We start from the raw sequence: 26193 nt of genomic DNA, 5'->3' as shown, positions 1-26193 counted from the left end.
GCCGGTTCCTCCAATAGGAAGGGACGCGGCGCTGGGTGCGCGCGTCTGGTGAAGGGCTGTCCTCTGCGGAGGCAGAGGGAATCCCCTGGGCGGCTGGGCGAGCCGCCTGTGAGAGAGGTCCCACTGACATCGGAAGGACGGGCATGGAACCTGTGGCGGAGGAGCCAAACAGGCAAGTCGTGGGCTGTCGGTGGGGGGGAAGAGCACTGCCGGTATAGAGACCGACAGGACGCTCGGGGTGAGTGTCCTGGCAGTGCTTCTGGCCCTCCCTTTTCTCTTTTTACAGGCCAGAAGCCCCGATGAGCGTTGGAGCCGACGTCGGAGGGGTTGCCGAAAAAAGGGTGTCCCAGGGGGCCGTGTTGGACCCTGGGAATGTAGTAGGACCCTCTCTGGGGACGTGCTGCCTTTTCGGGGAGTGTCGCTCGGACCCACAGAATATCCTGTACGGGACCCGGCCGGGACGCCCAGGAGAACCCCAGGAGGGCTTGTGCCTCCTCCAGATCGTGAGGGGGCGTCCATCCTGGTTATGTAGGGGGCCTCGGGTAAAGGGCTTGGAAGCCCAGCCTTGTAGGGACCCGTGGCCACCGCCAGGCGGCGCCCCAATGCCTGCATATCCCTGGAGCCCAGCACTTCCGCCGCACCAGGAAGTGCTAGGGGGAAGACGACAGGGGACACCCGAATGGCTTCCGGGTGCGCAGCCGGCACTTCCACCACACTGGGGTGTGGCTCGAACTGATTGTCGGGAAGCAGCTGGAGCCCATCCGGGTTCCCATATAAGGGGCCGTCTCCCTCCAGTCAGCAGTGGATGTCGGGTGGAAGAGGACAGAGCTGGAGAGAGGACGGGAGGCGGCCAAAAGAGAGGCATTAGACTTGTGAGGCCTGGACATTTGGGGGAACGGTGCAAGAGGCACTGGGGGTGCACGTGAGCACTATTTGTAAATAATTTGTGTAAATAAACGTTGTGTGGTGAAACTATGTTGTCCGTCTGCCTGTGTCCGGGTCCCAGTTCACAATATATATATATATATATATATATATATATATATATATATATATATATATATATATATATATATATATATATATATATATATTATATAGACACAAACATATACAGGTACACAAATATATTTATATACTTATTTCAAAGTATGTATGAGATGTATTTATATCATTTATAATGTACATACTGTACATGTGATGTCTGCCTTCTGTTGCTGAGTATGCCATTAACAGTCTCTAGCATTTGATTAATATAATATTTGATTAATATGGCCTTATACTGTGATAGTTTCCACTGTGGTGCTTTGTTTTTTTTGCTGGTTGCATTTTTGTTATGAACTATGTCTTCAATCTAGAGCTTAATAAACATCACTGCAATTCATTTAATTCAAATTAAATTGACATCAATAGTTTGGTCATGAACTAGGAGTCCCAAGCACTAAAGAGTTCCAAAGCACTTCCAATAATGCAAATTAGAGGGGAGTATCACCATCAAACCCCAGGTAGTAAGAAGGGCAAGGAGCAAAACTTTATAAAAGAAAAGATTTATTCTTCACAAAACAGTATAAAAATCACAATGAAGCTCCATGGTACACAAAGGCAAAATGGAATTGCCTATAACACAAAGGCAATCCAAATCAAACAAGTCCCAGTGCAGATTCCAAAAGCAATGTCAAAAAACAGAACAGAAAGTCGAAAAATTACCCATGCTTCTTCGGAAACCACCTACCAAACACATACCGTGTTTCCCTGAAAATAAGACCTACTCCAAAAATAAGCCCTAGTCAAGATCTTCAGCTGAAAAGTAAGGCGTCTAAGGCCAGGTTTATACTTCACGCGATGTGACGCGTGTGCCTGAAACATCCATTAAATTACGAGGACATCTTGCCACAATATCTCTAAAAAAGGATGTTTAATGATTACATCAATCAATTCGGGGATGCGCCCATTCCAGAAGCATTGGCGCAAGACAGAAACAAAATCCCTGGACAGGGCATCAGCTAATTGCAACGTGAACCCACCCATACACATACACTGGCGTCATTGTAGCTTCACCAAACATGCGAACTCCAGGCAGGGATCAGAAGGGACGCGACTCCGAGATGGTATGTGAGACTTTTAAAATGTATCATGTCATTACTTTAGGGTATATGCAATGTTTGAATATCAAAGCAACGTGAATACATTTGTATGTCGCCATTTTGCTTCACCACATCGAACCATTCATCAAACATTGAAGCACGCACATCGATCCTGGAGGACCCGGTCTTATTTTCAGGGATAACAAAGGCAGTTTTTATACATAGACCAAACCATACATAAAGAATGATGCATATAAACGGCATAAATTAAAGACTCAAAAATGAACGAAAGAGACATAAAACATGAATTTGAAACCCAGCCGGGGAGAATAAAATAAAAATAAACCATGGAATTAAGACTGGCTTTACTTTATTGTCTAAATGCCAATCTTAAGATCTGGTTTGGATAATGGGTCTATTTTTTAAACCACTTGGTCCAGTTCAGGCTGAGAGGGGTCTAATTTGGCAACATCAGACAAAAGGAAGGAACAAGCTCTAGATGCAGTGCCAGGCCATCACTGGGCACACTCACACTAACATCCATAATAAAGCCAACATAAAGGCGTTAGTTAACCTGATCTATACATCTTTGGAATATGAAAAGAAATGTTGATTATCTGGAGAGAAACTGTGCACACAAGTGGAAAATGTGACAACAGAAAGTACCCAGAAGAATATTTGAACCCAGACCTTTGTTAAGCAGCAGCAATAACTACTGAGCAGCTCTGAAGGACAGTGGCAGAGGATCTCCAGAGTATGACACATTGGTATGGGGCACAATGTACATCCTGCCTTCACCCTGTTTTTGATGTCAGGATCCACTCTGACCCGTTATGTGTTTCATCGGAAGGTGTGGAGGTCACTAAGCACCTCCGCTCTAATTTCTTTCTAGCCCTAAAGCGATTTTCAGTTAGTGATGTGTACTAGGGCTCCTAGGACTCTCACAGATGGGTTTAAAACAGGCTACATCCATCCAGTAATGTGAAAGTAAATTATAAGTGGCAAATTTAGGAAAACATACTCCTGTGGGAAATCAATACTGAAGAAAACAGTACAAATCTCTATTTTTTTTTCAGGGGTCACGTTCCAAACTGAAATAAAGAATTAAATATTTGCCTCTTTTTTGAGCTATCAAAGTGCACATTATATGTGCGTGTTTTTTAGATTGAAGGAAGTTTTTCACGCCTTACCTAGCCATTCCCATCCCTTTAAGGCCTCATGCCTTAGCAGACAGCATGATACTTTTGTGTTCTTAATGCACTTTAAATGTCAACCCCCTGTAACTGAGGAATGCAAGAAGTCATACGGAAACAGTGGAGAACGTCTGTGTGACTTATACTTGTATATACCAGGCTTGAAAGCAAATTGTGAATGTGAAAGAAAGAGCCATAAACAGCATCACTTAATTAGGTTCAAACTGATACACTACTCAATATTGAGAAAAGACTAAGCTTTCTGTGGTGATTGGTCTATTTATTTCTAATGGGTTCCTCTAGTGACTACTGACTTGTTCCTACTAGTCTCTATATAAAGATAAATTGAACAAGTTATCTTCCGCTTTTCAGTATCTATAATCAATGAACAGTGGGGCATTTTCACTGTAGTGCCTTTTACAATGCAGCTTTTAACCAGTATAAGCCAGAATCACAGCAAATGTCAGCAGTACGGTGCACAAATTTCAGCCATAATAATTAAACCACACTCTTAAAATAATGGTTCTTCTCTGGTACTTTACTGGGTTGTGTGGTTCCTCCTAAGAACTTTACTTGACAGAGAACCATTTCATTCTAGGTAGGGCCATTTGCCTATAAAACAACTTTTTAAAATCCCAAAGAACCAAAATATGTGAACAAAATAAGACATCTTTAAGGTATGATAGGATACTAAAAGCTAAAGAAAATCTGAACTTAGTCTTTGTCATTGTATGCAAAAACAGTCCTTTTAAAATCAGGAACCCATTTGTATTTCACAAATATTTTATCATCTGTTTATAGTGATTTATGGAGCCTATTATGGCCCCACATAAATAAAGGTTCTTTATGGAACCTTCACAAGAATGGCTCTTTTGGCATTGCTCTAAAAAACCACTCTGGTACCTTTATTTTTAAAAGTTCACAGGGCATTTTTAAAAATCATTTTGCAAATAAGATGCTGTAGACAAAATATTCACCAGTTCATGCCAGAGCCAGCGCCAGTTTCAGCAGCATTGTTCATTAAGCAGAAGCATTTCTGGACTCTATCATGCACACTTAACATGCCAGGCTCAGCCCTAGCTGAAACCATAATAGTTTTGCCTCATTCACCGAGTAAATGCTTACAATCATTACTCAATCAGATTCAGAAGCCAATCAGAATCAAATCAATGCTAGTGGAGACTTAAAATGATCACCTGGGTCTGCTGAGAAAACAGACACACAATCCCAGAGGGACCTGAATAGCAGTTGTATCCTAAAAAAGAAGCTGTATAGGCAGAGGATCAATTCCTGGTCAAGTGTCTCCCGACAGTGACAGATCCAGGCCAATCACCAGCTTACTGAACAAAGCCTGGTTTTTAAGAAAAGTCCAACACAATAAAAGTTATTGCCTAGAAAACCTAGCTTATTTTCCTTTAAATGAAATAGCATACAAATAAATAAATGTAACTTGTTTTCTGAACTCATTTTTTGGCACAGTCTTTTAAGGCGCTAGATTCAGTATGGTACCAGAGCCAGGGCGTCTCCATTGATGACATGCCAACTTCTTCTAAATCAGTCTGGAATTGCCAGTCGACTACAGCATATTTTCTTGTGTTGCCAAATAGGAGTGCTGGGACTAAATTTAGCCAAACACCATACATAGGGCACCCCAGTCAGGAAACAAATCTTACCACACTAAAGTTAATATTAAATGTGTTACTGTACTGATTCATATTTACAATAGAGTATTATAAAAATGTGCATAAAAAGGGTATGGCAATGTCTTAGGGAGAAGCTCCAGTTCCTTCAATCCTGATTTGGATACTGTTGATACAGATTACAGATGGACTGATAAGACAAGTATGCTTTACAGATTTGAACAAACACCAGAATTGGTTGCCATGTATGCCCAAGACTGATCATAATAACAAGGTAAAAACGAGGCGACCTACAATAGGTGTCACTCGTGTTAATATGTATGAACCACTGGCTGGAATCATATATAAATTGAAATCTTTGTTAACGTAAGACTCTAACGAACAATGAGAAAGACTGAAGGTGTTACCCAGTCGTTAAAAGTCCCAAGAGAAGTTACCGATTACTCGGCTCAGTGCGATGTGCACACTTTCACCGTGTCCAGTGGCCGACGTGAACAGCGACGCATTCGTTAAGCTCCACCTGTTCGAGTGGCATTGAAAACAAGGAAACGGCCAGAAGGTGCGCAGCACTCCGCTGTCACGATCGCAATGGCAAAGGTCGTATTTTGCTGATGAAAAGATACGAGTGTAATTTCCTGGCATACATGGATACTTTACCTAGAGGTTAATTGAAGGTAATGATATCTCCGCACATTTCGGCTGACTTCGAGCAACTTTTAAATAAGTGCAGCGATATGAAACGCACTTGGCTCTTTAAACCGCGACTCGGCTAGACTCGCCCTCAGGTCCAGACTCGGGTGGACTCGGCTTGGCTTCGGTCCTCTGCTCCACGCTACATAAAGTCCACAACGAGCTGACAAAAATGACCTCGCTGTCTTTTTAAGAGTTGCCTGGGCGGGGCGCAGGGAGACAAGGGTCAGGTGTCTCGTTGCGAAACAGGTTTGGAGAGTCGCATTTGTGTTGCAGGACGGTGTCATTCGGAAGGTGAGTGTCAAGCAGGTGTTACAACCTAAGGTAGACGTCTTCGTCGTCGTCGTTGTTGTTATGTTTTAGTGTTCGACCTCGAGAGTGAGAAGCTTGGAGAGAATATGTTATAGCTTGGTGGGGCGGGAATGGTCAATCAAGACTGTCCAGAGAATAACTGGGGTGCCAGTTGCTCTTCTGTGTAGTGAGGTGTAGTATCGGTAAGTGAATGAACTGATTGTTGCTTTTCAATTGTCAAGATAGAGTGGTGGAAAAATCAATGAATTGTTCTGCAAATTTTTCTCTCAGTTCAATGGCATAGTATTATTGGTTAATTTGCTAAACTTGCCATCCAGTCCAGTGCGTTATGCTGCCGGGAGCAAGTGAGCTGCTTCGACGTCGGTTGGTGTTGCTCTCTATTCACCCTACACTTCTCAAGTTTAGAAACAGAAGTCTAATTGCATTTCTGTTCTTTCAAGTAATTTTGTGCACAGGGCTGTGAGTGGGCTTCGCTACTGTTCTTCTAAACTGTTTCCGAGCGGCATCAACTTTTATTGTGTCGTATATTTTCTGCGTTAGTATAGTCGGGTTAATGATATAAATCATTGTTGGAATATTAGGGGGCACAGTCGATACCTTATACTTTCAGAGACCTGAGCTCATACGTACGTACGTACACAAATGTAAAAAGTTCGATTTTGATGACTAAATTGTGGTTACAGGGTAGCATAGTGTAAGCTAAACGGAAATCGCCGCCTCCGCACAAATCCAGTTTAAGTCCCTTGTTCTGGTGATGCGCCTGTAGAGTTTGCAGGATACCTTCATGTTCATTTCCACATTGGCCCTGCAGTTCTGCTCCGTGCCAAGTGGAGCTGAATAGGGTAATTGAATGAAATAGCTTTTAGAGTGTAATGTTATTTTAAAATGTGATTACAGATATCAGTAATTTGAATGTTTAACAGTCCTAGGCAATGGTTTCTGTTTGTGTAGATATTGCACATTCTCCCTTTGTGTCTATGAGTTTTCCTCCCATATCCCAAAGATAAACATTTTAAATTAATTGGCAAGTTTGAACTGACCCAGAATGAATGATTTTGTTCCATGAAGGACTGGTGCCCCATGCATATTGGTTTCCAGTTTCTGCCCAGGGCTGTTGGGATAGGTGCCATGCTCCCTTGCACTGGGCCATGTGTATTGTCTAATTGATGCATGTGTGATTGCCACTTTGCTAGTATAAGCTGATTTAAAAATTTTATGCCATTCATAAATCTTTCCAGTCTTTTTCTACAGAACAAGTTTTGGTTATGTGTTGTATTAAAAAAAAAAAAAGTTTAACGCAGGAGGCCAAGACATTTATGGATTCATCATATGTATTTTGGTTTTCAACTGCCAACCAAAAATTATTGGGATTATAGGTAAAAATAAAACGTGGTGTTAATATCAGCCCCAACTCCTGCGATGAGTGGAATGGATGGACAGAATAGGATTTTAATGAAATGGTGTGAACCTTTATCTCTCATTGAAGTGCCTCAGTGTAAATGGAAGCGAGTAAGTTGGTGAAGTGGACTGTTGATCAAATTCTCTTCCAATGTCTTATACAGCTGGGAATTAGGTATTCTGCTCTTGAATTGCATCTTGTGGCTCCCTGCTGTTTTACTGGATTTAATAATCCAGTCTACTGCTGTCGCTCCCCAGTCAAGTAAATGGATGAGCTAGAAAGTTAATGTAATGTGCACCTGTCTTTCTCCTTCTGTGAATGATCTACTGGTGAGCGGCTTTTGTGTACTGGGATGTGAATTAGTTTCACTGCTGCTGAACTCGCTGCTGTACTGTGAAGCAAGTGAAATGGCATCTGTTTTTATTGTCGATAGGCTTTTCAGTCTAGTGGCTAAGATACTGGACTTTTGTTACCGCTTGCTTCAATCTCTGCCTTTGACTTGCTGTGTGAAACCAGGCAGGTTACTTGCCAGTGTTGCATTTGTAGAAAGAAAAAAAAAATGAAATGAACAGCTGTATTGTGCTTCTGTCCTTGTAATGCACACATTGTGATGACATTTGCTTTGGAAAAGTGATATATAAAATAGAGCCTTGTGTGGGTTTTTTTTTTTTTGCTTTTTTTTTGTATAAATGAGTTAATAAACCTGGTTTAGTGTGGTTTCTCTAAAAAAAAAAAAATGTCATCTGCTATACCTGATTTTCTGCTTCTACTCTTATTTAGAGAGATTAGTACAAAGCAAATGAAACAATATATTGCCTTTGCTAATTTAAGGAATATGAAATGTAAATATGATTTCCTTATACAGTATATGGCTCTAAATCATAGAAATCAGACGCAGTAAATGTTCAAATTTAGATTAGTACAAAAAGAAATTGATGCATATCAAAAGGTTTGCTTTAAATTGTCAAAAGAGGGAATGCAAGGAAGCCTAAGCTACGCTTGAAAATGTTAGTTGATAACAGGAGAGAGGAAAACAAAGACCGTTTGACACATTTCCAGGACATAATTAAACTTTGGTGCGGACCAAGGACTCCTGGAATTGTCAAGTCAGAAATTATGACTTAAGCCTGAGCTGCTCAGCCCTTCCCAGGGTTGCCTAAGAGATGTCATGGTACACTCTTGTACATAATTGCAGTCAACTCATATGATACTTTGAACACTGTATCTGTCACACCATATATGCCTTTGGTCCTCCACTACTCTGGTGTCTTGTTCCATAGGCCAGTCATGATAACTTGCTTGAAACAGAAGTTTGGCCAGATGCATACCAAGAAAAAAAAAGTCCATGGGAAAGGGTTTATATAGTTTTCTCTGGAAGATCATCACAGTTTTTTGTTGGTTATTTATCTTTTTTATTTCTGTGCTTTGATGACCCATGTCAGAACTGTTCATTATGGGTAGCTGCTGCAAAGCATCCCGAGGCTGATTTAAGTGCCATGACTGATTGGGCATTCCTTGATCTGGGTTAGCATACTAGGAAGTGAACACCTGGTTTATTGCTGTCACACTCTATGAATCAAATTTGACAACTAGATAGTGAATATGTTGGTGTTATGAAAATGATTATAACTGCAACACTGTTTCCCCTTATTTCTATTTGCAGCAGCTCACTAAGCAGGAGTTTTGGCAGACAGTGCAGCAGAATTATGGGAGTGATTTGGATTTGAACATAGAAGACATGGAACCTGTCCAAATGCCCACAGATTCAATCATTCGTTCTGGGTAAAGCATATCTGTTTTTTTCTGTTGCATAAAAACATTTACACATGTAAATGCAGTAGTTTGAAAAGGAAAATAGATTTTTTTTTTCATATTGATAATGGAAAGTTAGTTGGGAAATTAATATATGATGTGTATCATTATTTTTTATAAGCTGTCTTTCTTGGACAAAATGATATTCTTCCAGTCTCCATCTACTTAAATTGTGCTCATGTTATCACTGAAATCAGTGAGTCACTTTTGAACATTGCCTTTTACATTAGATAAAAAGAAAGTGTTAACTTGCACCCTTTTCATGAAAGTAAATTTAAATGGTATATACAACACATTTCTAGAGTTCATTCTATTCATAGCCATAATGCTGCTGGCCAGTAATAGGGTAGACTGTAAACAGACACATTCTAGCCTTATATTGTAATAGCCAGCTGTAGCAGTAGTGGGATTTTCCGCTACATTGTGCTCATTTGAAAGTTGTTCTGTATGATCTGCAGTCTCACTTCAGATGTGTGATTAGTTTACCCAACCAGTCCGCATATAATGTTTTCAAATATGAGTAAAGTGAGTGCAATTGTTAAAAAGGAGAGTTTCATGATGTTTAAAGTCTAACTTTTTCCAACTGGCATGTGGCAGAGTTTTTGAGCCATGCAAGTGTTAGTACCAGTCCAGTCCTTCTTTGGAGATAATGCTACAAATGTTGGAAAGCTTAAAAAAAAAAAAATGACAATTGTACTTGAGAAGTGCTTGCATCCAGATAGGGCTGCCAACCTAACACCTGCTTGTGTTTCAAGCCCTGAAACTGCAAGAAGATGTTATCTGTCTTCACACTGCAAACATTGCCCTTTAACCTGTGAAGTATCAGTATTTGTATGTGTGCTAAACACACATACAATATGCATATATCCTTCTGAATAAAAGATCAATTCTTCTTTCAGCCTTTCTGTCCAGCTACCTTATTTACCCTGTCTGTCTTCCCGCTGTAACAATCTGTGTTTGTTTTAATTTGCACTGGAAAAATTCTTAATGAAAGGTTCTGTATAAAGTTTAACTGATTGGTTCAAAGGGCTATGGCTTCCTAACACAGTTCAAAATTTAACCCCCAAAATCTGAATTGATTTGTTTTTAATTTTTTTTCTCTCCATTCAATATACATACCTAAATTTTCTGTTTAAGAATTGGAGGCTGCAGTATACCCAGAGAGCTTCAAGTACAAGAAAGTCATGAATGGGGAATTCGTCCAAGGCAGGACACACACATGCACACATAGACTATCAAAACATCCAATTAACCAAACGTTCACATCTTGGGATAGAGGAGTAAATCCATATTACCAGGAGAAACACCCATGCAAATATATGGAAGATATGCAAATCTATACTGACAGTGACCAGGCCTAGTATTTAAACCTAACCTAATGCAGCTGTGAGGCAGCAGCTCAAACCACTGCACTGCCACATCACTACTAGATCGAATGCTAATGGTAATACAAGATGATGTGGGAGTGTGTTGGAGTGTATAACTCCCAAAATAAAGTGCATGCTGAAAATAATGAATGCCTCTTTCAGTCAAGTCCAGGTTAGATTAGCTTAATACTTAACCTTTTTTGTGGTCTTAATTGTGATGCATACCTATAGAGTGACTGATGTTTCATTGGCTGCGGTGGGTTGGCACTCTGCCCGGGATTGGCTCCAGCAGACCCCCTTGACCCTGTGTTTGGATTCAGCAGGTTGGAATATGGATGGATGGATGGATGGATGTTTCATTGGGGTATTTCCCTTTTGTGCCCATATTTTTTCTGTAAAATTATTCATGTAGTGTTAGGTGACTTCAGAGTACAAACATCTTTTAAAAAAGGATAATGTATTTTATTTATCACATATTATGAAAATGTGTTTTTTACCATATATAGTTTGTTTATAAATAGTATTGAACAAAATCAACTGACAAAATATTGTGAATTGTGGGATTTGAAGATTACTGTTTATCTAAGCTTTGATTTCATATGTTTGTTTTTTTGTTATAAGATTTACCCAATCCGATTGTGTACCACAGATATTATCGCAATAAAGCCCACAGGTAGAGCACTGGGCCACCGCAAGCTACCAGAACAGTTTTTGTGCCATTTGACATTGATTCTATAAGAGTGTGTACTTATATTAGAAATAATGGGTGCAAAATTTTATCAGTTGGTGGTTTTTTATTTTTTTTATTTTCTTTTATTAGGTCTGGCAGATATATTACCTTAATGTGGAAGAAATGAGTATAAGTCTCCCTTTTAGCAACTGAATAAAAAATGTACTTGATTGATTCATGTGTACAAATGAATACTGTAGCAGTAGCACATGACTAGCATTAAAAGTTCTGCCGAGGCAGTCTCCACATATACTTTTCCTGTCAGAACAAGGGATATACAGATTAGGTATTCCCTAATTTATAACCAGTCAAAAGGTTTTCTAATTGCATAACTTTCAATGACAGTTTCTCCTTACCAGAGTAATACAAATTTTTAAAATGTCTTTTTGTTTTAGGAGAACTGAACATCATTATCAGTATACAAAAGGTAGATGATCTCCAATAAAAGTTACAAGAGCTGTTTTATTCTTGTCTTATCTTGTAGAAATCCTATAAATGTTTAGTTTTCTAAAACACATTACATGCCACATAAAGGTCACAGCAGTGATGTATGCAGTATGATGCACCTCTGAATAATGTTATAGGGAGCACAGAATGAAGTTGTGTTAACCAGAATATGAAGAACATTGGAATAAAGACCAAATTTTACCTTGGCAAAGGAGAAGTCCCTTTCTGTAGAGGGAGCAGTGTTATTTTCAGTCTAACAATGAAACCATAATTCCAGCAGAAGTTAGTTTAGTGTTTTCAAAAAGTGCTGAGCATGATTAGGTAAAATTAATGCTACGGGAAGTTTATTAATTTACTTTGAAGATGGAAAGTGCAACTACATTTTTTTTTTTCCAAAATGATTACAGAACAAGGGTGAGACTCTTTAAAAAGGCAATGTGCATCTGACTCGGTTCTCTTCTTTTATGGTTTAGGTGTGTAGGAGAACTTGGCAGCAGTGAAGTACCAAAGAGGATGGAGAGAAGGTTCAGTTTAAAGACTCCAGTGGTAGAAACGCCCTCTTCAGAGAGCCCTCCAATGGGTGATGGAGAGTTATCTCTGCCCTCATCGCCAGTTGTGATCAACGGAAACTCATTAACAGTGGTAACACGTTTTCTTATGTTTTAGTTTTTATTTACTTATTTGTTTATCTTATGAACTTTTTATTAAGTGTGTTTTACCTTAAAGAGCATCTCCAAGCAGTACATGTTTCAGTGCAGACTCAATACAATCATTGTGTATATCTGTAGATGTCAAAACCTAGAGAAAAAGGGCATAATTTATTCTGCACCTTGCCTCAAAGTGAGCACTACTATATTAATCCGAAGAGACATTGATAAAAAAAAAACTGCATATCAAATCAGTTGTTAAAAACCTAAAACAGTTTTACTAATAGCAACCATACCTAATAATAATATTAGTTATGTATTACAGTGATATATATAACTTTTCAAATGTTTACAAGATGTTGGATGAATGGTTCAGGTTTGAAGTACTGGTATTGTCAGAACCAGTTTGGCTTTTGCCAGATAATGAATGGATAGATGAGATGATCCCTGTCCACTTATTAGTCTGCAGAGAAAATCTGGTACTTCACTAATTCTGTTATAAAGGAATCCATCTAAAACTAACTACTTCTAATCAAATTCACGTGGTGTAACCAAAAGACAGAATGAATGCTTCTAATTATTACATTGTGTGACAACGCATATTGTCCTACAATGTCTTATTATACTGTATGCAGGCAGTGCCTCTATACTTTTCTGCCTAGCAAAAACTAGAAAAGAAAAATATACTTGGATACTTTTAGATTTTAGAATATTTACATATACATAATGAAATATTTTAAGGACATCCTTGATCAAGTAGAGAAGTGCAGCCAAACCAGGTAAATGATGACTTGTGTGTGTAATAATTCTTATAACTGAGCCATTATTATATTGTGCTTAGACATGACAAGCACATTAAACCTCAAATGTGACAAATGTGATCTACAGATTATCATCCCTTTTAAGAGGGCCAATTGTGCGTATTTGCGCTGAAGAACTTTTTTTGGTTTCTCATCAATTTATATAGTTGTCATTTCAACATATATATGTTGTCATTTCTTAAAGGACTGGCCGACACTGGTCAAGAGAATCTCATTAAAGCTTCAGGTCCATCATGCATGCTTTGCTGGGTGTCATTAACTGACTGATGAGGTGCCATATTTATTTTTCATATGGTGTAGGTGTACGTCTATAACTCATCACATGTTTTACCAACATAAAAAGGCAATTTGCAGTAGTGTCTGTTTTTTTTCTAACATAATTGGAGAAAATATACTGTACTTGTGTTACAGTAAGGGCATCTAGGGACAATTTCTTTTTTCTTCCAAGAAATATATGATTTAATGAGGAATAGAAGTTGACTTTTTATTTTCTATTGATCAAGATACTACTGCTTAAAAATTCACTTGCCAAAAAATTAAGGGAACACTAAATCACATATCAGATCTTGACGAACAAAATATTCAAATGGAAGATATTTACTAAGTAATACTGTTTAATTCGTTGATAATAAAATGATGCAACAATGGTCAATGGAAACCAAAATCGCCTACCTATTGAGGGCATCAAAAATGTAAATCATAGACTGATCCAGCTTGCGTGAGTTTCATCACAGCAACTCCTAATGTGACTCAGTAATGTGTATGGCCTCCATGTGCCTGTCTGGGTATGATCCTGAGGAGATGGTGGCTGTTGTATTGGGGCATCTCCTCATAGACCTGGATCAGGGCATCAATGAGCTCCTGCACAATCTGTGGCTCTGCTTGGCAGCATCGGATGCACTGATACATAATGTCCTAGTTGGTCTCAGTTGGATTTAGGTCTGCCTTCGACATTCAGGAACTGCCTACACATTTCATTCCAGCACCTAACAGCAGTCAGGGTACCGTTACCTAGCATGTGAAGGTCTGTGTGACCCTCCAAGGTATACCACCCCAGGTCATCACTAAACCAACCATCAAACTGGTCATGCTTGATGATGTTGCAGACTGCATAATGTTCAGCATGGTGACTCCATATGCTTAGTGTGAACCTGTTCTCATCCATGAAGAGAACAGGGCAACAATGATGGAGCAGCCAAGTGTGTATTCTCCGGTAAATGCCAGTTGAGCTGCACAGTAATGGGCTGTGAGCAAAGTTCCCATTCGAGAACATCAGGCTCTCATGCCACCCTCTTGGAGTCTGTTTTGAATAGTTTGGTCAGAAACATGCACAACAATAGCCAGCTGGAGGTCATTTTGTAGGGCTCTGGCAGTGTTTCTCCTGTTCCTCCTCGCACAAAGGAGCAGATGCAGGTCCTATTGCTGGGTTGATGCCCTTCTATGGCACTGTCCAGCTCTCCTTGTGTAATGGCCTGTCTCCTGTTGTCTCCTTAATGCTCATCAGACTGTGCTGGTAGACGCAGCAAACCTCCTTGTGATAGCACATATGGATCCTGGAGGAACTGGACTACCTGTGCAACCTGAATCAGCTGGAGGTACTGCCTCATGCCACCATTGGTGACAAGGACACTAGTAAAATGCAAACCTAGAGAAGAATCCGTCAGAAAGGACAAGGAGAGAGCACTAGTCTATGACTACCACCTGCAAAACCATTCCCTTTTTGGGGGTTGTCTTGCTGTTGTCTCTCCAGGGCACCTGTCACAGTCACTTTCATTTGCAGCAGAGCATGTGAAGTTGATTTACAGTAGTTTATGCTTCCTAACTGGACAAATTGATATCACTGTAGTTTAACTGAGTTGGTGTTAGACTATGATGATTAAATGTTCTCTTAATTTTTTTTGAGCAGTATACTGTATATATGTTGTGATTTATTTGCCATTTTCCATTTAAGAACAAATAACCTGGTGGTCTCTGTCTCTGTGCAAATTCAGGAATTGATCTTTTGTATGTCCTACAAATTAACTATTTGCTAACGTGATTTTTCAATGCAACAGACAATCTAAATCACTTTCTAGTACAAGTTAAAAGAATACCTCAAATATGGAAGTCTGCAGATTCAGGCAATTCAAATGAATAGTATGCAGAAGACAGCAAGGAATATTGTTTTGCTAATAATATAATCTGAAAAAGCTTTATATACAATTTGCACTTTATTTTATCTGACAATGCTGCATGGAGTATTAATAGGAAGACTTCTCTGCCTGGCATCTAGTGCACCCAGCATGATCGGTCTTTAGAGCTCCATTTTCTGACATTCACACCTTGGCAATGTGGCTCACCTGTAATTGAAGATCCTTTTTAACTAAGAATTAATGTACCTGCTTAGTGACACCCATCCAGGTTTCTGTTGCTTTCTGGAGTTGCACTTGCAAAATAGTCGGAAGGCATTAAGGATTAGATCTGTGTACAACCTAGGTTTAACCAGACCAGTTACAGGTATTTAGGTAATCCTCACAGTGATAAGGGCATTTTTTTTATCTACTGACTTGGGATCACAAAGTGGAGAGTAGGAGATGGAAAGGGCAAAGAGCCAGAGTGAGGCTTAAAGTAATGTGCAAAGGTTTCAGAACTGGCTTGTCTCCATATACTGTAGCAAAGAATGTTTGATAATTGCCATATATATTGCATCAGATGGTGTGTCACAGGGAGTATGGGTACTGTGGTGTTTTGTGTATTACAGAGAACTAGCATAAACAAATTATTCCAGATGCTATTTTAATGCTGGATGGATTTCATTTGATACAATCAGGCAGAGTGGGGGGAAAAAGCAGAAGTGGGGACTAGACATCTGTGTGAGTGAGCAATGATGAAAAAGCGAGCACATTACTATTAAATCTGAAATGAGTAATCGAGGCATTGAAATACTGACCATTAGAATTCATAAATGTTACTGCCTTGGGGGACAAATAATATCAAAATGATTATTGTTAACATCCCCCCCACTCAAAATATGGGGAATATTAAAAAAAATGACTCTGTCTGTTACCAACACTCTAATGATGAATCATTCCATCTCTAGAATGGTGGTGACTTGAACCAGGGGAGCTTTGGAAGGAACAATCAAAGACCTCCATCAGCATGTGTTATGTTCCATTTGTGGACTCAACATGCTGGGCCTGCTTTATTTAAATGTTAATTGCTTTTAAATGTAAATATATGGCACAGCTAGGAAGATCTGACCACATCTTCGTCTCTCCTACAATATTGTTATTAGACAGCAAAAACTTTTATCAAAACTGGAAGTTTGGGGAGTTTTTTTGTTGTTATAATATTTATTTTATTGAGCTACTCTAAAATCTTAATTTCCCCTTCAGGACAAATAAAGCATTGTCTGTCCGTCCATTGAATCATCCATCCACTGAGTGTGTTTTTTTGTTTTTTGAGGTCCTGAGCCACCGGTCAGTGCACTCTACGAGAGTTTCTGAGTAACCTAATTGCACAGATAGCTGGCTGGCAAATGCAGTGTATTTCATGCAGTATTTTCCACTGCTAAAAAAAAATCCTAGGGTGTCAGTGTAAATTGTTTTTTGTCTTCATGTCCTTGGGTTATCGGATGTAATTGTTACCTTGTACATAATCTTTGCATTTACCTATAACCACTGGTAGTAATTCTGTATTCTGTGTCTAGAAAACAGCCATGCTGGGTAGATGAAGCTTCTTGGGCTCATCTCTAGATTTCTTGGTGTAGCACTTTATTGCTAGTTAATAAACATTTACTGATGGGATTATTACTGTACACTCCAGCAGTCCAATGTGAACAGCTTAGTGTAGCTTTTTTTATCTTATGTATTTTTGAAAGCCATGCTTTTCAGCACATCTCCCCAAAATGTTGAGCAGAATTTATTTGTTTAGGAGAACCGCAGGAGCCCTTTGCCTTTATCGGGGAGGAGCTCTCCTGAAAGGATGAACAAGACACCTGTATTTCCACTAGATATGAATGGAAATGAAGACGTGCATTCTGAAAAAAGTGGGTCTGATATTGGGGAAGAAGGTGAGCAGAACCATTTACTTTTTCTTATTCATACCATAAAATGATTGCGTTAATGGAATTAAGCAATTTCTTTTTTAGAGATTCCTCTGCTGCTTATAGTTCCGAACTTGATGAGAGGCCACTTTAGAATGATGTTAATATAACCCAATTTTTTTTTCTGGATTTAAGGTTTGCTTCAGTGATCCTTTGCTCAAGTAGTATTTTTAATTTCTAATTTACAGTGAAGTAATTTTATTCTATAACTTTCGTGAAAGATGTGAAGGCTAGCCTCAGTTATCCTCATCATAATATGGACTTTTTTATGATATAGTAGCAACAGGCTTCTAGTGTGTGTGTGTGTGTGTGTGTGTGTTTTTTTTTTTTTTATATATATATATAAGTGCACTTGAATTTTGTATCATTTTCCAAAGTATTAAATGTCTTACCTGCTCCTACTTAAATACATTATTATTCACTATAAAACTAATCATTTCATGTACTTCAGAAGTCTTTCTGGCAGTAAAAGGAATAAGGCTGCTGTTCCCACACACCAGGCCACTTAAGAAATGACAGTGAAGTTCATTACTTGTCACTGAACTATTAAAAAAAAATGAATTAATGAAATTCCAGTCTAACATACTGGGGAAAATGCAGCCTTCACAAAGAATTTAACCCAACTAGGAATTAATCACACCGAGTCTGTCTGTTAATTTCTTCTACCATTTGCATTTGTGGCAGTGGTGAGCTTATTGAAAGATTTTTTTGAATTTGTGGGGTGGCCAGGACACTATATATAGTGCTATGGTGTACTAACTATGAATCTTATTCTCTGAAATAGTTAATGAAAAAATCATATATTGTTTTGAAATATTCTGTTTCTACTGATAGTAGAAATGAAAATACTTTTCTAAGATAATTTTAGTTTCCCATCCTGGATAAAAACCTCTGTACTGTTTTTTTCATTTACCATAATTGTCTTAAATAAGGAACCATTTTCTCTGTAAAATGAGTAAAAACAGCATGACAAAACTAACCACCTTGGTCAAAGGATTTCGAAACTACAGTGCATTGTGAAGTCTTGCATAAATGATGAAATAGGGCAACTTCTTCTTTTTCTTTTTTTGGCAATTGTTTTTCTTAGGGTAAGATACAGTGGTGCCTCGGTATACATCCTTAATCTGTTCCAGATCCTTTGACTTGTACCAAACAGGACGTATACCAAACAAATTTTTCCCATAAGAAATAAAGGGCAAATGATTAATCCGTTCCCATGAAAAAAAATCCTATTGTCATTGGCATATTATACATTGATGGGGTTGTATAAAATAATTTAAACACTGCTTAATACTAAAATACTGTACATAAATATGAAAGCAATTAGATGAAATAAATGAAAATTTAACCTCACTTTACTTTTTAATAACGTCTTTGTTTTTCACAATCGTAGATACCATCGTTCTTGGCATAAGGTATGCAGCAGCCATGTCCCGGATACTCATGCCACCTTCATACTTTTCAACAATCAATTTAAATTTACGTGAAAAAACACAAAATCACGTGAAAATTCACAGAGTTATAGCATGGGTTTTTCACTGAATGCTAGCAACTGTCGTACTGATGCTTGTGGGCAGTTGTGGCTTTGTCTCGAGAGAGGTAAACAAGGGTAGCGCGCGGTGTTCTAGCACTCGAGTCGTATTCCAAACAAAGATCGTATGCCAAGCAAAATTTTTCACGTCCAAACAGGACGTATACCAATTTAGACTTATTCCAAAGCGGACGTATACCGAGGTACCACTGTATTCCTTTCTAATTTTAAATTTAATACACTTAATGCTTTGATTATAACTAATTTGTGGTGTCATGTTGGTGTAGTGGTTAGGGCTGCTGCTTCATATATTCAAATCCAAGTCCGCATTCTGGACTCGTATTGTTTGCCATTATAAACTTGGCACTGTGCCTATGTTGGTTTTTTTTTGTGTACTCCAATTTTATAACCACATTCATAAAGATGTGCAGATTAGGCTAACAGACAACAACAAATCCGTGCCATTGAGTATGTATGTGTTTGAGTGTGCCTCATATTGGATCTATTGCAGCAATTCTAGGCTCCTCCTTCTGTCATCCTGAAGAGAATTAAGTGGATTTGAGAATGTATATAGGACATACTAATATTTGGGTTACGCTTTTATAATAACTCAATAATTTTAAAATACCCATGTAAATAAACCTTTTACAGTTTACAATTGACAGTTACTGAGTGCTAAATGCACCGATGCTTTATAAGAATATATTCTTATCATCTGGCTCCTAGAGATGTGTATTTTTTAATAAACCTAATTTTGCTTCAGCCAGATTTTATAAATTTTAAAAAGGATATTTCCAAATTGCATTACATTTTTCACGGGCATACTTGCCAATTAAAAACAAAATGTTATTGTGTTCCCAGCATTTTGGTGTATACATGCATGTAGAGCTGTGCTAATTCGCTTCTCATCTCTGCTTTCCTTTTGGCATCTACATTGGGGTACAAGGCTCCAGTCATTTAAAGTGATCTCTGGATTGTGCTTGTTATCTTAGATATGCTAACTTGTTTACCACCATTTTGAAGTAAATGTCAAGGATGATCGGCATTTAATTTCTGTTCTATTTGGTAATCGTTTTGAAAGTGTTGATCCACACCAATTACAGTTTTGTGCAAATATTTAGTTTCCTTTTGTCAATTGACATGTTTTGTTGTTTTTATTTTTTTTTAATTTAACCAAATTTTATTTCACAAATTTAACAGATTGGAAAACATAAAATGAGGCACATGCAAAGGTTTGGATACTTTTCAGTTGGTCCATGAGTGATTTTCTGTTGGGTCTCAGAACGTCATTGACTTACTAGGTCTTAATTACGTTGTAGATTAGATTAGATAAACTTTATTAATCCCATGGTGAAATTCCGATGTACTGTATACATTAGCAGAAACACTAAAAAAAAACAAGGATATGTATTCACAGGAAAAATAATACAGCCAATCTATCAATCGATAAGTAAGTAAGAATAAATAAATATATAAATAATTATATTATTATTATATATTTCAAAATGGCATTTGAAAATGAACTTAACAAGTGGCCTGGGAGGCAGCATCGAATTGCCTGATAGCAGTGGGCAGAAAAGACCCCAAGAGGCACTTCTTAGCACACTGTGGTAGAATGAGCCTGTGGCTAAAAGTGCTCCAAAGGAGTGCCTCCTGGAGGGGATGAAGAGGATTTTTCATGATGGCATCCAATTTTGTCTCCGTTCTCTTGTCTAGATCACCTAGTGATAGAGCAGGCTTTCATGATACATTTGTTCAGGAATTGTGTTTCTTTTCACCTCAGGTTACTTCCCCAGGAGACAGCAGTGTAGAACACCACATGGGCTACTATGGAGTGATAGACAGTTTCCAGCAGTTTGCTACACACATCAAAAGACCCGAGTCTCCTTGTCAAGTACAGTCGTCTTTTGCTCTTCTTGTACAGAGCAACTTGTGTTGTCAGACCAGTCTAGTTTGTTGTTTGTAGCTTTGCATCACTTCCACATCCTCCACCTGGATGGTTACTTGGCTCCGCCTAAAGTCCACCACCAGCCCTTTTGTCATACTGATGTTGGCAGTTGCCCTTGTACCACAAGGCGAAGTCCTCCAGAAACTTGTCTCCATTATTAATGCAGCCTATGATGGACGTGTCACCTAATAATTTCTGTAGATTGTGGAGCATGAACAGGAAGGGAGACAGGACAGTTGCCCGAGGTGCTCCATTACTACACACCCCCATTTCTGACACACAGTCCGTCTGCCTCACAAAGTGCTTTCTATTGATCAGGTAGTCTGTGATCCAGGAAATTGTGGGAGCATCAAGATTCAAAACCATAATCTTTTTCCTCAGTCATGAGCTTTTTCCATAGTTGATAAGGCAGAATGGTGTTAAAAGCACTGGAAAAGTCAAAACATTGTCCTGAATGTGGTGCTGGCTTTGTCCAAGTGGGAGTAGGCTCTGTGGAGCAGGTAAATGAGAGCATCATCCACATCTATGTGTTTGCTGGGCAAACTGCAGAGGATCCAGATGTTCTGAAACCAAGGGTCATAGCTGTTTAAGGACCAGCCTCTCAAAGGCCTTCATGATGTATGAAGTAAGAGCAACTACTCTGAAGTCCTTGGGTTCAGATGAAGACAATTCCAGAGCTTAATTATTTCAGAACTTTTAACTACCTGCCTATTCGACCCACTCCGGGTGTTGTGCTTCTCTAAGCAGCTGTCTGAGGTTGTCAAAATAAAGATAAATGAAGTTTACAAAGCAGGGGAAGGTTAGGAAAAGTATTTAAATGCTTTCTGTAGTGAAAATGTAGTTAAGAAATAAAGTTTAAGGAGAATTGCAGAATTCGAGACAAAATCCGGAAAACCAAGGAAAATCTGTAATCGAATTATTTGTAGACTGGTCAGTTATACAAAGAAAAACAGTTGTATTCATTTCAAAGAACGCACATCATGGTTCACAGTAATGCAGTTCACTATGAAAGTATTGAGTGCACAAATATGATAAACATGGAAGAGTAATTGGAAGGAGACATTAAATATAATTTCATCACAAAAGTCAAAGTCTGCAAAATAATACTTTGATAAGCCAAAGGTGTTTGGGAACCATATGTTGTTGTCTGCTGAAGCAAAAAAACCCTTTATTACAGTCAATAGTTAACAAAGACATTGCTGGAAAAAATGAGAAGCATTTGAAAAGAATAATACCTTGCTAACTGTTAAGTATGTTGTGCATGTGTTAGTCTTTGGTGTAGTGTGGCAGCCATTGGCACAGGAAATTTTGCATGTTGAGGGAAGAATTATTAATTAATTTTTTTGACCAGTATGTGGCAGTTGGGTGTGTGTGTGTATGTATATATATATATATATATATATATATATATATATATATTTTTTTTTTTTTTTCATTTTTTTGTTTTTGCATGAGAAGTAGAGCGACTTTCTGCAGAAACGATACAAGGACGACTATATGTCAACCGGGTATTCCACATCAGTGCCTCCAAGATGTTTGAGTTGCTGTTCACAGACTCGGAATTTGTACAGCAGTTCATGGATGCAAGGCGGATTTTAGGTAAGGTAGACCAGCGGGTTTTCTTATGACTTTGCCTGCTTCTCGGAGTGCACAATCAACACAGAGTGCTTTTTTCTTTTTCTATATTTGACAGCTTTATTAATTTCTAGATTCTGCTTTTTATCACCCAATGTTGTTCATTTTCTTTTGGTGCCACTTCTTGAAAGGAATATGCTAAAGGGGATCTTTTCTGAAAATTATACAAATATATTTTGAAAACCTCTATTAATGTAGGAACCTGGTAAAAATATAGTATGTATGGACAAATGGAAACCTGTAAACTCTCGCAAATTCATATTTTTAGGTATATGCTTAGGCAGTTTTTGATTAAAATTTGATAAGCGGGCCTGAAAATGTGGATAGTGACATACTTTGGCTCAACTTTTGAGGCCAAATAAAATATCCCTTTGCACTACAGAATATTTCTAATTTGGTAGAAACCACAAAACTAGATTTGACAGCTGTTCAGGCATCACATGGCTGAGGTGAGGTAGCTTCAGTTTGAATAAGAAACATATTTGAAACACTAGACAATTCCGAGTGGATTTCAAGATACAAAACTGCTACATCTCTCACAGGAAAAGTGAAGAGATATAGAATTTTGTAATGCACCTGTGTTATGACTATGATTAAAATAAAAAAAAAGAAAACTAAATATAAGTGAAATCTTTTGGCAACTACAATGAACAATCTGAAAGTAAATAACAATTAGGGAAAAATGTTGACATTTTTTGCAAGTTTATAGAGAACTGATTAGTAATCTTCTAAGTATTTAAGAGTTGCATGTGTCATAGCATTTAGTAAAATCTATTGTTTTAAATTTCATGCCCTGTATGAGTTTAATAAAATTACTGCTTATGAATACATATCTTTTCACTTTGATTAACAATGGACTGTTCTATTTAAGATGTTGTTTTCACTGGCTGGTTTGTCATGTTTAACGGTTCAAGCCACTAGAAAAAGACTTCCTAAATTCCTTGACATATTTAGGTAATGGTGTGTGTGGTGTGCACTTTTTCTTTTCATACTTCATCATATCTTCATTGTTAACTACCTAAAATAGCCTGCATTTCCAGTTGCTCAAACAGTAAATATAAAATCCCAAAGGTATCAATGAGAACGTTAGAATACATTCTGTTTGTTTTACCTATTACTGTACTTTGAGTGGAGTAATTTGAGATGACATTGCATTTAACCACCTTACAGGTATGGTATCTACTCCGTGGATAAAAGAGGCATCTGGGGGCTGGCGGAGAAAACTAAATTATACAATAACAATTAACAATCCACTCATCGGCAAGTTCACCACAGCAACAGAGACACAGGTATGGGCCAAATGGCTAGAATTAGTCCTCAACATTCTGATTCATTCTGCCTATTATGTTATTGGAATGGTCCATCACTCTGCAAAGCCTCATGACACATAACTGGCTTTCATGTTAAGAAGGTTAATGAATTTAAATTTTTAGTCCGTACTGCCCAGGTACCGCTATAGAAACACCACCAGCCCAACAAAATATACAAAACACAGATATTTTGTAGTAAATGGTACTCTATAGTGAGAAAGATGACTGCACCACTAGGAACTTAATATATTTTTATTGAGAAATCTCTAATAGGTGGGGTACCTTCCCTGTTTACTCGTTTTCTAATATGCAAATGCAAGTTGGATATCTTTCAAGTCAAACATTATTTCTTCACAATCATGGCATATATTAATTGGCTTCATAAAATTGTGTTATAAAGTGAAGTACTTTTTTTATAAAATATAAAGATACATTGTATGAACTTACTGCTTACAATTGGGTCAAAGGGTGCTTGGGTCCATTGATGAATATGAAATACTTAAAACCTCACCAAATACCTCCACTTTGAAGCAACAAGGTTGGTTGTGAAGAAACAACTTTGACTTGAAAAATCTTAAACTTATACGTTAAATGCTTTTCTTCCTTCCAAATTCTTGTTGCATGAACTTCCTGCTGTCTGTTTTTGCCATTATATCTTGGTCCAGTGGTCTCTCACAAAGTATTGTTGTCACCTGGCAACACTGCCTTCTGGCTTCTCTGGGATTTTTCATAGCTGTTACCCAAGTGTGGCATTGGCTCATTGTATTCGGCTTGGTATCCAGCAACAAATATCTCAAGTTTAGAAGTGGAAACATACAAGTTACACTGCTAAATTACTCCACTACCCCAAAGAAGTCACTTAAAATACCTGTGCTTTAAATTAAAGTATATATATAAATATGCTGTATTGTTTAACTGAATCTTTCAGTTGTGTTCAACTGTGTTGGTAGCTTGTTTGATTTAGGGCTCACTGCTAGTGCACTGTGAAAGCTCACTCCAGAAGCCGTCCGCATATAGTAATCTGTACTATCATAGAAAAATACCCTGCACTGAATCTGAGGGATTTTTCACATTGAAAGTTATCATATAAAATTATTTATTATGTATTTAGGCTGTTTATAGAAAGGTAAATAGTGTTGTTCAGGTAGGACATGGCATTGCAGAAATAAAAGAAGAAACTGCTGACTTGCTGTGATTTAATTTGTCTTTGCCTTGTAACATGTATGGGAATTATTTCATATCTAAACATAAGTGAAGGTGGAAATAATTGAAGTGGAATTTTTCTTATGCTTTAACTCCATCTGCAGGAGTTCATGGCTTGAATATTTCTCACACAGAAGACAGGGTGGTCACATTTGACTTGACTGATAAGCTTCAATGCCTTGAAAACCTCAGTTATGAATTTGTAAAACTGATGATAAAATATAATAAAAGTTATATCAGTAGAAACGTGGATGTATTTTTGACATTCCAAAGGTCTTTAAATTAAACAATAACTATGATGTTGCTTTTCCAAAATCCTGTATTTCCTAATGTTACTGTCTTCACTGCCCAGATATATGCAAGATTGTGTGGTGTTTTTTGGTAGTGCTCTGGGCAAGGGATTCTGTGTAAAATACCGATTTGATAGTCAAGGACTTGTTTAGTTGTATATTCATATGGAATTTTACATATTTGCATTTAAATTTTGTAAAGAATTTGGCTGTGTGCTATATAATGTGTTTCTAATGTTGTTCACAGGATGTTGCCTGCCACACAAAAAAAAAAAAAAATTTGGGCAAGAAAATTTTGTGGAATGCTTTTGCTGGAAAGAAAAAATTCTTCTTTAAATATATATTGTAATTTTTCAGAATTTCATTTTTTTTTTCCTAGGTCATGCATAAAGAAAGCAAAGATGGACTGTTTTACCTTATTGATGCAGAAGTGATCACACATGATGTGCCTTACCATGATTACTTCTATACTGTCAACAGGTTCTGTATTGCTCGTACGTCAAAGCACAAGTGTAGATTAAGGTATGTACACAAACTTTGTTTGTTCTGGTGATAGAACTCTATCTAGTCATCTAGTTAGCATTTCTGAAAAAGTATGTAAAGTAAGCTTGGCTGCACCTGTTCATAATGTTATGAAAAAGTGGTCTAGCTTTTTCCCCACTTACACTGAGCAGAATCTTTTTAAAATGATTGGAGACAATGGTCTGCTTCCCTTCAGTGCATTTACTTAGCTGAAATATTTAGCCATGCTCACAATATATTAAATGAATTGTTCATTGAACATAGGGACTGACATGATATCACTGTGGTATGTAGTTCAGTTGTACCCACTTGTCCATGGTGTTTTGCTGAATTTTAAAGAGTGTTAAAAAAGTCTGTATTTAAAGTCAAAGCGAAATCATGTGGTGAATTTATGGTTACTTGAAGATGGTCTGCAGTATTGAATTTAGGATTCAGTCAAAGGTATAAATTACTTTCTACTTGACAGTGAGAATAGTTGAAATTTATTGGACATTGAATTACTGCCATCTTGTGGATAGTAATGAATCT

At 37.9% G+C, this 26193-nt stretch overlaps 1 protein-coding gene across 2 annotated transcripts in view; it reads left to right on the top strand.

The window, feature by feature from the left end:
* The window catches only part of gramd1c (GRAM domain containing 1c), a 105492-nt gene that overhangs the window by 64435 nt on the left and 14864 nt on the right, over positions 1-26193 (top strand). For both annotated transcript variants that reach the window (XM_039744098.1, XM_039744099.1), the window contains exons 7-12: positions 8982-9100; positions 12148-12316; positions 17055-17193; positions 22164-22304; positions 23511-23629; positions 25523-25665. In XM_039744098.1, the coding sequence (XP_039600032.1) occupies positions 8982-9100; positions 12148-12316; positions 17055-17193; positions 22164-22304; positions 23511-23629; positions 25523-25665 (830 nt within the window). The remainder of the gene's footprint in view (positions 1-8981; positions 9101-12147; positions 12317-17054; positions 17194-22163; positions 22305-23510; positions 23630-25522; positions 25666-26193) is intronic.

Source organism: Polypterus senegalus, chromosome 2 (assembly GCF_016835505.1).
Source record: "Polypterus senegalus isolate Bchr_013 chromosome 2, ASM1683550v1, whole genome shotgun sequence".
In the NCBI taxonomy this organism is placed as follows: Eukaryota; Metazoa; Chordata; class Cladistia; order Polypteriformes; family Polypteridae; genus Polypterus; species Polypterus senegalus.
This window is presented reverse-complemented; position numbering and strand designations above follow the sequence as displayed.